The 15,898-nt window shown below is 40.3% G+C and overlaps 1 protein-coding gene and 1 pseudogene across 1 annotated transcript; both read right to left on the bottom strand.

Moving 5' to 3' along the window:
• Positions 1-3,994: 3,994 nt before the first annotated feature.
• LOC136121920 (proline-rich protein 13 pseudogene) lies at positions 3,995-4,528 on the bottom strand (annotated as a pseudogene).
• Positions 4,529-12,701: 8,173 nt separating this feature from the next.
• On the bottom strand, positions 12,702-13,469 carry LOC136121921 (proline-rich protein 23A-like). The gene has a single exon (XM_065875789.1). It carries the CDS (start codon positions 13,467-13,469, stop codon positions 12,702-12,704), a length of 768 nt encoding a protein of 255 aa, XP_065731861.1.
• Positions 13,470-15,898: the final 2,429 nt, after the last annotated feature.

Consider the following 15,898-nt stretch of genomic DNA (forward strand, 5'->3'; position numbering starts at 1 on the left):
ACAGTGTGGTACTGGCATAAAAACAGACATGAAGATCAATGGTGAGGATATGGAGTAAAGGGAATCTTCATGCACTGTTGGTGGGAATGAAACTTGGTGCATCTACCATGGAAAACAGTATGGCAGTTCCTCAAAAAATTAAAAATGGAACTGTCATATGATCCAGCAATTTCACTTCTGGTTTTTTTCCGAAGTAAATATAAATGCTAATTTGAAAAGATATATGCACCCATATATTCATTGCAGCATTATTCACAATAGCCAAGATATGGAAACAACCTAAGTGTCCATCAATAGATGAATTGAAAAAGAGGTGATATATGTATTACTCAGCCATAAAAAGAATTAAATCTTGTCGTTTGCTACAACATGGATAGACCTAGTGGGTATTTTGCTAAGTGAAATAAGAGAAAGACAAATATTGTATGATCTCACTTATGTGTAGAATCAAAAATCAAATAAGAGTAACAAAGCAGAGTCATAGATACAGAGAACAAAGAGGTGGTTGTTAGAGGGAAGGATGGTGGGAGATGCGTGAAATGGGTGAGGGAAATTAAGAGGTACAAACTTCCAGTTAAAAAATAAATGAGTCACGGGGATGAAATGTGCAGTGTGCAGAATATAGTCAATAATAATGGAATATCTTTGTATGGTGACAGGTGGTAACTAGACTTAACATGGTGATCATTTTGAAAAGTATGGAAATATCCAATCACTGTTTTGTGCACCAGGAGCTAACATAGTGTTGTAGATCAATAATACTTCAAAAACAAACAAACAAACTCATAGAAAAAGATCAGATTTGTGGTTACCAGAGGTAAGGGGTGTAAGGAGGGGGATTTGGATGAAGGTGGTCAAAAGGTACAAACTTTCAGTTGTAAGACAAATCAGTACTAGAAATGTAATGTGCAGCATGATGAATATAATGAACACTGCTGTGTGTTATATGTGAACGTTGTTAAGAGAGGAAATTTGAGTTCTCATCACAACAAAAAATGTTTTTTCTTTTTCTCTAATTTTGTTCATGAGATGATGGATGTTCACTAAACCTACTGTGCTAATCATTTCATGATGTATGTAAGTCAGATCATGCTGTATACCTTAGATTTATGCAGTGCTGTATGTCATTATATCTCAATAAAACTGGAAGAAAAAATATAAAGAAAACAAATACTTTCCATTGTTCATTTCCTATCCTTTTCTGTGTCTGTGTGCAACATAATTATATCTATCTATCTATACTGCAAAATGATCACCACAGTAAGTCTAGTTAACATCCATCACCACACAGAGTTACACATATTTTTTCTTGTGCTGAGAACTTTTAAGATCTACTTCTTAGCAACTTTCAAATATATAATACAGTATTGTTAATAGTCACCATGCTGTACACCACATCCCCAGGACTTATTTAGTATATAACTAGAAATTTGTACCTTTTGATGTCCTTTACCAAAAACCCTTCCCCCCTTGCCTGCCTCTGGCAACCACCAACCTGTTATGTGTATCTATGAGTTTCTTGACTTTTCCTTAGATTCTGCATATAAGTAAGATCATACAGTATTTGTCTTTCTCTGACTTATTTCAATTAGCATAATGCCCTCAAAGTCCATCCGTGTCACAAATGGAAGAATTTCTTCCTTTTTTAAATGGCTGAATAATATTCCTTATATATGTGTGTATATATCACATTTTCTTTTTTTTTTTTTTTTGCGGTACGCGGGCCTCTCACTGTTGTGGCCTCTCCCATTGCGGAGCACAGGCTCCGGACGCGCAGGCTCAGCGGCCACGACTCACGGGCCTAGCCGCTCTGCGGCATGAGGGATCCTCCCGGACCAGGGCGTGAACCCGTGTCCCCTACATCGGCAGGAGGACTCAACCACTGCGCCACCAGGGAAGCCCTTTCTTTTTTTTTTAAATTGAAGTATAGTTGATTTACAATATAGTGTTAGTTTCAGGTGTACAGCACAGTGATTTAGTTTGTGTGTGTGTGTGTGTGTGTGTGTGTGTGTGTGTGTGTGTATTCCTTTTCAGATTCTTTTCCCTTATAGGTTATTACAAAATACTGAGTATAGTTCCCTGTGCTATACAGTAAGTCTTTGTTGGTTATCTATTTTATATATAGTAGATTGTATCTGTTAATTCCAGACTCCCAATTTATCCCTCCTCCCACCCCCTTTCCCCTTTGATAACCATAAATTTGTTTTCAACATCTGTGCGTCTCTTTCTATTTTGTAAATAAGTTCATTATTGGGAGTATTTTTTTTGGCCATGCTGCATGGCTCGTGGGATCTTAGTTCCCTGACCAGGGATCAAACCCCTGCCCCCTGCAGTGGAAGCACAGAGTCCTAACCACTGGATGACCAGGGAATCCCCATCATTTGTATCATTTTAAAATTAATTAAATTAAATTTACTTTTATTTTTTTGGCTGTGCTGTGTGGCTTGCAGGATCTTAGTTCCCTGACCAGGGATTGAACCTGGGCCATGGCAGTGAAAGTGTCAAGTCCTGACCACTGGACTGCCAGGGAATTCCCAATGTATCATTTTTTTTAGATTCCACATATAAGCGATATCATATGATATTTGTCTTTGTCTGGCTTACTTCACTTAGTATGATAATCTGTGTTGCTACAAATGGCATTATTTCATTCTTTTTGTTGGCTGAGTAATATTCCATTGTATACAGGTACCACATCTTCCTTATCCATTCATCTGTTGATGGACATTTAGGTTGCATCTATGTCTTCGCTTTTGTAAATAGCGCTGCTATGAACATTGGGGTGCATGTATTTTTTCGAATTATGGTTTTCTCTGGATATATGCCCAGGAGTGGGATTGCAGGAGCATATGGTAGCTCTATTTTTAGTTTTTAAAGGAACCTCCATACTTTTCTCCATGGTGGCTGTACCATTTTACATTCTCACCAACAGTGTAGAAGGGTTCCTTTTTCTCCATGCTCTCGCCAGCATTTATTATTTGTAAACTTTTTGATGATGGCCATTCTGACTGGTGTGAGGTGACACCTCGTAGTTTTCATTTGCATTTCTCTAATAATTAGTGATGTTGAGCATCTCTTCGTGTGCCTTTGGCCATCTGTATGTCTTTTGTGGAGAAGTGTGTATTTAGCTTTTTTTTTTTTTTTTTTTTTTTTTTGCGGTACGCAAGCCTCTCACTGTTGTGGCCTCTCCCGTTGGAGAGCACAGGCTCCGGACGCGCAGGCTCAGTGGCCATGGCTCACGGGCCCAGCCACTCCACGGCATGTGGGATCTTCCTGGACCGGGGCATGAACCCGTGTCCCCTGCATCGGCAGGTGGACTCTCAACCACTGCGCCACCAGGGAAGCCCTGAGAAGTGTGTATTTAGATCTGCTGCCCTTTTTTTTTTTGAACAGAGACCAGGAGAAACAGGTTTATTTGGACTGAGAGTTGGAGAGTGAGAGGAGAACCTGAGATAGCATACTGAGCTAAGGGGTAGAGATCAGTTTCCAAAATGGCAGTCAGAGCTCATCAGACAAATGGACTCCACTTCCCAGCAGCCTTGCAGTGAGTGCAATCAATAAAAGGCCTGCTGGGAAATGTTTATTTGCCACTAAATCACCCATGCATGCCACAATTACAAGAAAGGTACAGGTTGTCTTCTCCTTTCCATAATTAAATTTACACAGCATCTCCCCAATCATGAGTATTACAAAAGAAAGTAAAAAAATCACATTTTACAGATCTTAGACTTGTCTTCAGCATTTAGCTCAAATCTCACCATCTTCAAAAAATAGTTCTCCTGCAAAATTCACCAGCTAAAAGTTCTATCCAAGCAGTGGGAGGACGGCCTTTGCTAGCCCATGGCAATTCTTTTCACAGCAGAGTGAGGCTTAGATTGCAGGGGTGGTGGGGGGAGGGACACAAGGGCTAATTTCCCCCAGTACAAGATGGCATCTGAAGCTTGATGGGAGAGCAGAACTGGAGAGACTTGAGGGAAGGGTCCAGGCCTTGTATTCAGTCAGAGTCACTGCTGGAAGAGCAGGAGGAGGAGGACGAATACTTGCCATGTGTGTGGTGTTTCTGCTTCTTTTTATGAGCTTTTTTCATTTTCTTTTGCATCTTCTTGTCAATCACCATTCCTGGTCCAACCATGCCAGGAGCCAATGTATTCACAGGACACATACCAGGGGCAGATGGTGGGTATGGAGGGGGATAGGGACCTGAGGGTTGGCATCCTGGATACCCTGGTTGTGGCACAGGATGACAGGGCCCACCAGGGGGAAAGGCTGGATTCCCCTGGGGTGCTCCTGGGGGAGTGGGAAAGGGGCCTGGAGGAAAGGTAGGGGTGGCAGGTGGTGGATGGGCAGGATTGCAACCTCCAGGGTACCCGACGTTGGGGGTGTGTGGATATGGCCCTGGCTGCCCGGCATTGGGATTCCATATGTTCAGGTATTTCCTCCAGCCCAGGAATGGAAAAGGAAGGAAACTGAGGAATCCAGGCGTCCCGTCACCTCTACACCACTGTTTGGGTGGACTCCTGCTGCCCATTTTTTGATTGGGCTGTTTGTTTTTTGATGTTGAGCTGTTTGTATATTTTGGAGATTAACCCCTTGTTGGTCGCTTCATTTGCAAATATTTTCTCCCATTCTGTAGGTTCTCTTATCATTTTGTTTATGGTTTCCTTTGCTGTGCAAAAGCTTTTAAGTTTAATTAGGTCCCATTTGTTTATTTTTGTTCTTATTTCTATTACTCTAGGAGACGGATCCAAAAAGATATTACTATGATTTATGTCAAAGAGTGTTCTGCCTATGTTTTCTTCTAGGAATTTTATAGTATCTAGTTTTACATTTAGGTCTTTAATCCATTTTGAGTTTTTGTGCATGGTGTTAGACAGTGTTCTAATTTCATTCTTTTGCATGTACTGTTCAGTTTTCCCAGCACCACTTGTTGAAGAGGCTCTTTTCTCCATTGTATGTTCTTGCCTCCTTTGTCATAGACTAGTTGACCATAGATGCATAGGTTTATTTCTGGGCTTTCTATCCTGCTCCATTGATTTATATTTCTGTTTTTGTGCCAGTACCATACTGTTTTGATTACTGTAGCTTTGTAATGTAGTCTGAAGTCAGGTAGTGTGATTCCTCCAGCTTCATTTTTCTTTCTCCAGATTGCCTTGGCTATTTGGGGTCTTTTGTGTTTCCATACAAATTAAAACTTTTTTTGTTCTAGTTCTGTGAAAAATGCCATTGGTAATTTGATAGAGATTGCATTGACTGTAGATTGTTTTCTGTGGTATAGTCATCTTGACAACATTGATTCTTCCAATCCAAAACATGGTATATCCTTCCATCTGTTTGCGTCATTATATCACATTTTATTTATCCATTCCTTATTTTTTTTGAATTTTTACCTTTTTTAAAAACATCTTTATTGGAGTATAATTGCTTTACAATGGTGTGTTAGTTTCTGCTTTGTAACAAAGTGAATCAGTTATACATATACATATGTTCCCATATCTCTTCCCTCTTGCATCTCCCTCCCTCCCACCCTCCCTATCCCACCCCTCTAGGTGGTCACAAACCATTGAGCTGAGCTCCCTGTGCTATGTGGCTGCTTCCCACTAGCTATCTATTTTATGTTTGGTAGTGTATATATGTCCATGTCACTCTCTCACTTTGTCACAGCTTACCCTTCCCCCTCCCCATATCCTCAAGTCCATTCTCTAGTAGGTCTGTGTCTTTATTCCCGTCTTACCCCTAGGTTCTTCATAACATTTTTTTCCTTAGATTCCATATATATGTGTTAGCATATGGTATTTGTTTTTCTCTTTCTGACTTACTTCACTCTGTATGACAGACTCTAGGTCCATCCACCTCACTACAGATATCTCAATTTCGTTTCTTTTTATGGCTGAGTAATATTCCATTGTATATATGTGCCACATCTTCTTTATCCATTCATCCAATGATGGACACTTAGGTTGCTTCCATGTCCTGGCTATTGTAAATAGAGCTGCAATGAACATTTTGGTACATGATTCTTTTTGAATTATGGTTTTCTCAGGGTATTTGTCCAGTAGTGGGATTGCTGGGTCATATGGTAGTTTTATTTTCAGTTTTTTAAGGAACCTCCATACTGTTCTCCATAGTGGCTGTATCAGTTTACATTGCCACTAAAGCCCAGAGATAAACCCATGTACATATGGTCACCTTATCTTTGATAAAGGAGGCAAGAATATACATACAGTGGAGAAAAGACATCCTCTTCAATAAGTGGTGCGGGGAAAACTGGACAGATACATGTAAAAGTATGAAATTAGAACACTCCCTAACACCATACACAAAAATAAACTCAAAATGGATTAAAGACCTAAATATAAGGCCAGACACTATCAAACTCTTAGAGGAAAACATAGGCAGAACACTGTATGACATAAATCACAGCAGGATCCTTTTTGACCCACCTCCTAGAGAAATGGAAATAAAAACAAAAATAAACAATTGGGACCTAATGAAACTTAAAAGCTTTTGCACAGCAAAGGAAATCATAAAGCAGACCAAAAGACAACCCTCAGAATGGGAGAAAATATTTGCAAATGAAGCAACTGACAAACGATTAATCTCCAAAATTTACAAGCAGCTCATGCAGCTCAATAACAAAAAAACAAACAACCCAATCCAAAAATGGGCAGAAGACCTAAATAGACATTTCTCCAAAGAAGATATACAGATTGCCAACAAACCCATGAAAGAATGCTCAACATCATTAATCATTAGAGAAATGCAAATCAAAACTATAATGAGATATCATCTCACACCAGTCAGAATGGCCATCATCAAAAAATCTAGAAACAATAAATGCTGGAGAGGGTGTGGAGAAAAGGGAACCCTCTTGCACTATCCATTCATTATTGACAGACATTAAGGTTGTAATATTTTGCCTATTCTGAATAACGTTGCAATGAACATGGGGTGCATATATCTTTTTGAGTTAATGTTTTTATTTCCTTTGGATAAATACCCAGAAGTGGAATTGCTGGATCATATGATAGTTCTGTTTTTAAGTTTTTGAGGAACCCCATACTGTTTTCCACACCGGCTGCACCAATTTACATTCCCACCATGCAAGAAGGTTCTCTTTACTCCACATCTTCACCAACAATTGTTATTTGTTGTCTTTCTGATTATAGCCATTCTGACAGATGTGTGTGGTTTTGATTTGCATTTCCCTGATGTCTAGTTTATGTTGAACACCTTTTCACACACCTGTTGGCCGTCTGTGTGCCTTCTTTGCAAAAATGTCTTTTCAGATCCTCTGCTCATTTTTTTTTCCTGTGGTACGCAGGCCTCTCACTGTTGTGGCCTCTCCCGTTGGAGAGCACAGGCTCCGGACGCGCAGGCCCAGTGGCCATGGCTCACGGACCCAGCCGCTCCATGGCATGTGGGATCCTCCTGGACCGGGGCACGAACCTGTGTCCCCTGCATCGGCAGGCGGACTCTCAACCACTATGCCACCAGGGAAGCCCCTCTGCTCATTTTTTAATTGAAAACAATCTTTTGCTATTGGGTTGTATGAGTTCTTTATATATTTTGGATATTAGCCCCTTATCAGATACATGACTTGCAAATATTTTCCCCCACTCTGTAGGTTGTGTTATCATTTTGTATATGGTTTCCTTTGCTGTGCACAAGCTTTTTAGTTTGATTCGGTCACATTTGCTTATTTTTGCTTTTGTTTTCCTTGCCTGAGGAGACAGATTCAAAAAATATTGCTAAGAATGATGTCAAAGAGCAAACTGCCTATGTTTTCTTCCAGGAGTTTTATGATTTCAGGCAGGTCTTACATCTAAGTCTTTAATCAATTTTGAGTTTATTATTGTATATGGTGTGAGAAAGTAGTCCAGTTTGAATCTGTAGCTGTCCTGTTTCTTCAACACTATTTATTGAAGAGGCTGTCTTTTCCTCATTGTATATTAACTGACGGTATAAGTGTGGATTCATTTCTGGGCTCCCTATTCTGTTCTATTGATCTACACGTCTGTTTTTTGCTAGTACCACAGTGTCTTGATTTCTGTTTGCTTTGCAGTATAGTTTGAAATCAGGGAGCATACTTCTAGCTGTGTTCTTCTTTTTCAAGATTGTTTTAGCTTTCCAGTTTCTTTTGTATTTCCATACAAATTTTAGAATTATTTGTTCTTGTTCTGTGAAAGTTGACATTGGAATTTTGATAGAGATTGCATTGAATCTTTATTTTATTTATTTATTTTTTAAAGAATGACTGTTTCAATTACAGCAGCTTTTATTATCTTTTAAAAATTTTTAATATTTATTTATTTTATTTCTGGCTGTATCGGGTCTTAGTTGTGGCATGCTGGATCTTTGTTGTGGCATGCTGGATCTTTTCGATGGGGCACGTGGGCTTCTCACTAGTTGTGGTATAGGGACTTCTTTCTAGTTGCAGCACACGGGCTTAGTTGCCCCGTGGCATGTGGGATCTTAGTTCCCTGACCAGGGATCGAACCTGCGTCTGCTGCATTGGAAGGCAGATTCTTTACCACTGGACTACCAGGGAAGTCCCAGCAATGTCTTTCGATATGAAAAAATTTCATCCCTACTTCAAAATATATACAAAAATGAAGTCCTAAGAAATTAGGTATCTAAATTGGAAAAAAATTTAAACCATTAGCAGAGAGTGTAGGAAATATCTTTTTGAGCTTTCTTGGGAAACATTTTTAAAACTGACCCAAAAAGTAGAGACCATAAAAGACTGAAATTTCACCGTATGAGAATTATAAGGGCATGTACAATTAGACAAGTTAAAAAACAAGCAGCACACTGGAAGAAAGTATTTATAAGCTATAAAACATAAAGGATTAGTAGCTTGAATATATAAAAATTTTCAAATGAATAAAGAATAGTCTCATAGGTCTAATAGAAAAAAAGAGTTAAGGATATAAACTGACAATAAGCAGACATGAATATATCAATGAACCGATTTCTACTCAGTTGTATAAAGGAAGTATAACTTCTTCATTTATATAATTGACTTCATCTTCCTCCTGAGCCTCCACCCCATTGGTATGGGGGATTTGGAGTTGGGGGTTGGGGAATAGGTACACTGTAAACTTTCCAGATAAGTGAATCTCAGACATTTTTGGTTCTCATTCATCTTCAGATAACACAGGCACCTTTTTGTAAATGTTTCCCATTTGGATTCTCTCCTCCTTTCCTTGTTTCTCCTTAGGATGGTGGCTGGGAACATGGTAGTGGCGATTAGCCAATCTGAGTACCATCCTCCATCTTATTTTTCCCAGATTCTTAAATGGGAAGCAAGGAAAAAACCTGCCTTTTCTTGGCCTTTGCTTCAGCTAATGCTAAGGATTTTTACTCATAGAAGCTGAAAGTCATGATACATGTGAGTGATGAATGCTTACATTCTCTATTCTGTCCCTCTTTTATTTTCCACATCCTACTCTTGGGTAAGAGTGGCCTTTTCCTCTTTCCATTCTCATCCAGTTAGGACTCCTCAGTCCTCTCTGCATGATGATTTCTATTAAAATTCTATGTTCAGTCTTCCAAACATTGCTGTTGATATTTAAAGGTTGCTTAAGAAATTAAATGTAACTTTTCTGTCTGGAGAAAAATTGATTCTCATGACACTTGCCTAATAACTCCAGGCTGAAAGCTAACCTCTTTAATCTGGGTTGTATCTGTCCTCCCCGCCGAAAAGATTAAAGCCATCAGACTTGATGGGTGATAAGTTGAAAGACAGTAAGACTTACAATGTATGAAAATATATCTGATGAATGGATAAAGAAGATGTGGTACATATATATAATGGAATATTACTCAGCCATAAAAAGGAATGAAATAATGCCATTTGCAGCAACATGGATGCAACTAGAGATTATCTACTAAGTGAAGTCAGAAAGAGAAAGACAAATATCATATATCACTTATATGAGGAATCTAAAACATGACACAAATGAACCTAAGTGTGAAACAGAAACAGAATCACAGACATACAGAACAGACTCGTGGTTGCCAAGGGGGAAGGGGTTGGGGGAGGGATGGAGTGGGAGGTTGGGGTTAGCAGATGTAAGCTTCTATATATAGAATGGATAAACAACAGGTCCTACTGTAAAGCACAGAGAACTATATTCAAGATCCTATGATAAACCATAATGGAAAAGAATATTAAAAAAAGAAGGTATATATATGTATAGTTAAGAAAAATTATTTATTTGGTTGCGCCGGGTCTTAGTTGCCGCAGGTGGGCTCCTTAGTTGCAGCACATGGGTTCCTTAGTTGTGGCATGCATGTGGGATCTGGTTCCCTGACGAGGGATCGAACCTGGGCCCCCTGCATTGGGAGCGTGGAGTCTTAACCACTGTGCCAGCAGGGAAGTCTCTATATATGTATAATTGAATCACTTTGCTGTACAGCAGAAATTAACACAGCATTGTAAATCAACTATACTTCAGTTAAAAAAGAGAAAATACAAATGAAATTGCTTTAAAAAATATTATTCTCATTACATGTGAAAAATTGCACTGTCTTACCAGTAGCTAGGAAATTGCAAATTTAAAAAATGAGATACCACTGGCAAACAGTTTAAAGTTTGGTGAAAGACTGCTAGAGGCTGTTTAAACTGTTGCAACCACCCAAGAGAACAATTGGCACTATGAAGAAAACTGTAAATGTATATATTATGCCACCCGTCAATACAACTTCTAAGTATACTTCCTAGAGGAACTCTTCCTCAGTTGCATAAGATGACAAGTGTGAGGATATTCACTGCAGTTTTGTTTGTAATACTAAAAACTACGCAAATATCCATTAATAAATTAACAAATAAAATATGGTATATTCATATGATGGAAACAAAAACCTTTAGGAGAAATGAACCATATATATATCTATAAGTGATGATTTCAAAAATAACTGAGGAAAAATGTGAACTGAAGAATATAACGCCAGTTATAAAAATTTAATTGTTCACAAAGCAACATAAACATTGATTATTTATATCTCCATACATGTAGCATTCATGTATTGACTAGAATGATAACCCCCAAATTCATGATGTTATGAGAATCCTCTGGGAATGGGCAGCAGGAAATGGGGATCAAAGGATATGACTACATTATCTTTAATAATTTCTTTACAGTAAAAAAGACTTTAAAGAAATAGTACTAAGAAGTAACAGCTGCCAAGTCTGGGTGATGGGCTCATGAGCATGAAAAAAGGCTCAGTAATAAATTAGACCAGGGAATTCCCTGGTGGTCCAGTGATTAGGACTCTGCACTGCTGAGGGCCTGGGTTTGATTCCTGGTTGGGCAAGTAAGATTCCACAAGCTGGAATGTCCATGATGTGAAGCTGAGTGTGTCCTCGCGTGTAGCAGTTCTTCTTATCACCCCCATGGGGAAATCAAGGCAAAGCCTAGACTGCCATGAAATTAAAAATTAGCCATTTGATTGTTAAAGTACAGGGGAATATGGCATTGTACAAACTGTTTCTTTAAGGAAAAAAATCATAGCTTCCCCTTTCCTCCTTCCATTAAATATTGCTTTCACTCATTTTTTCGTTGTATTTTTAGAAATATTTCCAAAAAGTCCAGTGTATTACATTTGTGCCATTTATTCATTTATTTATTCAATGTGCATTTATCTTGACTGACCAGCTCCGGGGAAAAGTGTTAGGAAAGCAAGAAGAAAGGAAAAATGAAAGTCGGTGATCAGACTTCATTTAAATATTCAAGACCTATATGAAGAAAATTATAATTTCTTTACTGCTAGTTAAAGACCAGAATAAATGGAGATGAATATCAAGATAAAAAGAACCAGTATCTTGTGGTGGACAGTGTGATGCACCAACCAGAATCTTCTTCAGTGAGAGTTGTTTCCATAACTGGCTTCAGCTATTATCCCCTTTATAAACTGTCTCCAGTGAGGAAAGCTGCCTTGCCCAGAGCCATGGCCCTTCTCTGGTTTCTCACACCGAAAGACTGATGGATGAGGGAATTGGGCTATTTCAACCTAACCTGGGACAGCTCTGACCAGCCATTCTAACTCCAGAGCTCCCAGTGAGGTTGGCTGAGGCTGTCGCTCAACCTCCTGTACCTTGTCTTCTCTCTCTGACCACTACTGTTTACTTTGCTTCTCTTTCACAAGGCTCTTCTTAATAAATATTGTGCATGCTGAAAAAAAATCAGAAGCATTTCAGAGGACACTGCGGAGGTCATACAGGTAAAACTACAATTACAAAAGGAAGGAAAAAACCTGGAATGGAGAGAAAGAAGAGATGCATGGGAAGGTGATGGAAAAGGGGGATAAACTGGAAAAAAATTGAGGTGAGTTTGAGGCAAGAGTAGCGGTGAAACAAGAAAAATGGAGTTGGCTGAAGGTGACAGAGGTGGAAGAAACAGCTCATGCAAGGGATCTAAACATCCATGGTTGGCCATATGTGGTCTACCCTTGTGAAAAGTCCTTACCAGAATCTACTTTTGTAAAAAAATCTTTTTGCTGCTATCGATCAAGGCATTTTGCTTAAAAAAAAAAACCACAACAAAACCCAAAAACTAACAAAACCAAAATAAAAAGCGCAGCTGCCCACTGTCCATGAATGAAGATGCTGCATCTCTGAGCGGTGGCATGGGCTCAAAGTGAGTCTGGGTAGATCACTAAGTGCCGGAAGCTGGGTGCAAGGAATTGTGGGAGGCAGTTCATTCCGGGATCAGGCATTTTCCGCCCTTGAGCAGAGGACCATGAGAGGGCGTCGGGGGCGCTCGTAGGACCCGGACAAGGAGAGGGAGGTAGAGGTTGGAGTGGTGGGTCGGGGAAGGGCTCCGGAAGGTGCAAGTACAGGTTGTCGTCGTGGTGAGGAGAGCCTCTCTCTGGACTGGGGTTGGGCGCCCGAGGCCAGAGCTCTGGGAGGAAGTCCTGCGCGCTGGGGCCTGACACCCTTGCTGCGGGGCTGCGGAGCCCTGTGACGTAGCTGGCTTCAGCATCCATCCCAGGCGGCAGGAGCTCGGCGTCCGTGTCCTCCTTGTTGGCCTCTTCAAGGAGGCGATCTCTGGGACAGCTGCGCAGAAGAATCCCGGCTCCAGGGCCATGTACTCCCCTGGAGCGCTCAGGAAAGCGGCCCGTTCCAGGCCCTGTACCCACGGGCCTTCCACACCCGAGCCCAGGAGGGCCTCGGGGACCAGCATGAGGATGTGATCTCCGAGAGACACTTGCAGCACGGACGTGGGCTTGGGCTCCAGCAGCACGTCGACGTGGTCCAGGGGCAGGTGCAGGCCACAGCCGGCGGGCAGGACCACCATGGAGGTTAGCGCGCCCTTGGCCAGGGGCTCAGGCACGTTGTCCAGTCTGGGCACCGCCTCAGCTTCGGGTTCCTCCGTTCGATGGCGCTTACCAGGGCCAGGTCCTCCGGGCTGCGGCCCGCACCAGTCTGCAGGGTAGGAGATGGGGCTGCGGGGCTGGCTGCCCATCACCTTGACCGACGGACCTGCGGGCGGCGGTCCCAGAGCCTGGCAGAGGGCGAGGAGGCGCTCGGTCCTGCACGCTGTGACGGGTCTCGATGACAGGTGAGGCAAGCCGGGACGGGCCGGATGGGGCGCAGGACAGCGCGATGCGGGTCGAGTATTCGGAGCTCTGGGGTCACCTCCCGAGAGTACCGCAGTCCAGGTTTCTAGCGGAGCTGCGTCTGCAGCTGGGTTGGGCCTTGGGCGTTGGAATCTTCAGCTCTTCACGCTGACCCCTGTGCGAGCTGGGTGGTTAACAACATGGGATGTCATGTGACCTGCGGCTGCCGGGAAGTCTCAGTGTAAGCCCCGCCTTCTGCCAGAGATAGGATCGGATCAGCGTTAGTGCAATGCAGTAGCGGGAGAGTTTTGTTTTTTTTTTTTAAACGAAAGTGTATCATAATACTCCTTGGGTGCCCGTGTGCGGCCCAGTGGCCTTTATTACTTTTATTCTTGGGAAAATATCCAAAATACAATCTCATCAACTGCTTGCTTACTTTTAGAAGTAGCTTATGTCTAATGTCTTCTAAGATTTTCCATGAGGCTATGAAAAGCCTTTATCCCATCACCAGTCACTCCTTCCCAACCCCACCCACATGGTTCTTGAAATTCTTTTCACCCAGGAGACAAATTAGAAATGCAATTTTTCTTGGGTAAAAAAACTTGAAAATATTCAAGTGAAATGGACTGATTGCAGTTTTTGTTGTTGTTTCTGGAGACCAGTATGTGGTAATTATTAATAACAGTACGGAAATTTTATCATGAAGTTAGCCTTTGTCTTTAAACTTGCTGTCTGACGTGTTATAATGAGTGTTTAAAAAGTTAGTTTATTCACTTCTCATTAGTGAAGGTCAGAGGAGAGAAGGACATTTTACAAAATTAAACACCTGGGTTGTGTTGGACTTGGGAATTAAATACAGACATGTTTAACTTTAAAGCAGAGATCTTTGACATTTTACCTATACGCTTATGGCAAAAAACCTAGGTGTGGAATTGCTGGGTAGTAGTATGTGGGACTGTAACAATAGGAGGTAAAGCCGGACTGCTTTCTTAAATAGTTGTCCTAATTTATACTTCTATGAGCAGTGGGTAAGTGTTCCCTTCCCACCACATCCTTGCCAACACTTAGTATGGTTAGATTTCTAAGCATTTTCCAATCTGATGGTATTTCATCATTTATTTATACTGTATTTCTCTGATTACTTATAAGGTTGATCATGTTTTCATATGTATTGGCCACTTGTGTAACATCTGTGTAGTATGTGTTTATGTCTTTTGCCCATTTTTGGATGTTACTGAATTTTGGAACTTCTTTTATATTTATGTGTGTTGAAATTATCTTTTCCCATTTTGTGGCTTGTTTGTATTCACATTCTTTATAGTGCCTTTTGATAAACAGAATTTCTGTTTCAGATGTATTAGTTTTGTTCTCTATGCTTTGTAATTTTTGTGTATTGTTTAAGAAATACTCCCTATTCCAAGATAATTTTTATATCTTCCGAATATTTAAATCTTCGCTTTTCAAAATTTAAACTCTTTATCCAAATCCAGATTTAAAAATGATTGTTTTCTATGGATGAGACAGTGATTCAATTTCAATTTTTTCCTCATTATGCATGTTGACCCAATTCTTTTATTGAAAAGTGCTTTCCTGGGACTTGCCTGACAGTCTCTTGGTTAAGACTCTGTGCTTCCACTGCAGGGGACACGGGTTTGATCCCTGGTTGGGGAACTAAGATCCCACAAGCTGTGCAGCATGGCCAAAAAAAAAAACCTTTTCTCTTTGAACTGCATCATTTCCTGGGTTACATACTTTTTGGTTTACGTGTGGATAGCTGTGCAGCATGGCCAAAAAAAAAAATCTTTTCTCTTTGAACTGCATCATTTCCTGGGTTACATACTTTTTGGTTTACGTATGGATATGTTTTTCATCTATTATGATGCACTGATTTAATTGTCTAACCAGAAGCAGTTTCACACAATTAATACTTTTAATACATTGTTTGCAAAATATTTAACATATAATAATTAATACAATACTAATTAAATTAGTATACTTTCATAATAAGTTTTTTAGTCGACAAAATCTTTGTTTATGACCATTTTTGAAAAATGGATTTATTAAGCAAAGAATTCCTGGTCAAAACACTTGTTTTCTAGCAGTACTGCTATTATTCCACTGTTTACTGTCTTCCATTGCTGTTTCTGAGAAGTCAGTTGTCTGACTGAATTGCCTTTTTATTGTAGTTGTCTTTTCTTTCTGCTTATAAGAAATATTCTCTTTGGATTTGTGGGCTTATAGTAGTCTGTCTAAATGTGTATTTTTAAAAATTTATCAATCTTGAAAGTTGTTGTGCCTCCTGAATGAGGACACTATACTATGTCCCAGAACTATG

This window comes from Phocoena phocoena, chromosome 4, assembly GCF_963924675.1.
Source record: "Phocoena phocoena chromosome 4, mPhoPho1.1, whole genome shotgun sequence".
In the NCBI taxonomy this organism is placed as follows: Eukaryota; Metazoa; Chordata; class Mammalia; order Artiodactyla; family Phocoenidae; genus Phocoena; species Phocoena phocoena.

Bases quoted from the DNA above. Each gene is read 5' to 3' on its own strand.
- LOC136121921 (XM_065875789.1), bottom strand. From the start codon at position 13,469: ATGGGCAGCCAGCCCCGCAGCCCCATCTCCTACCCTGCAGACTGGTGC.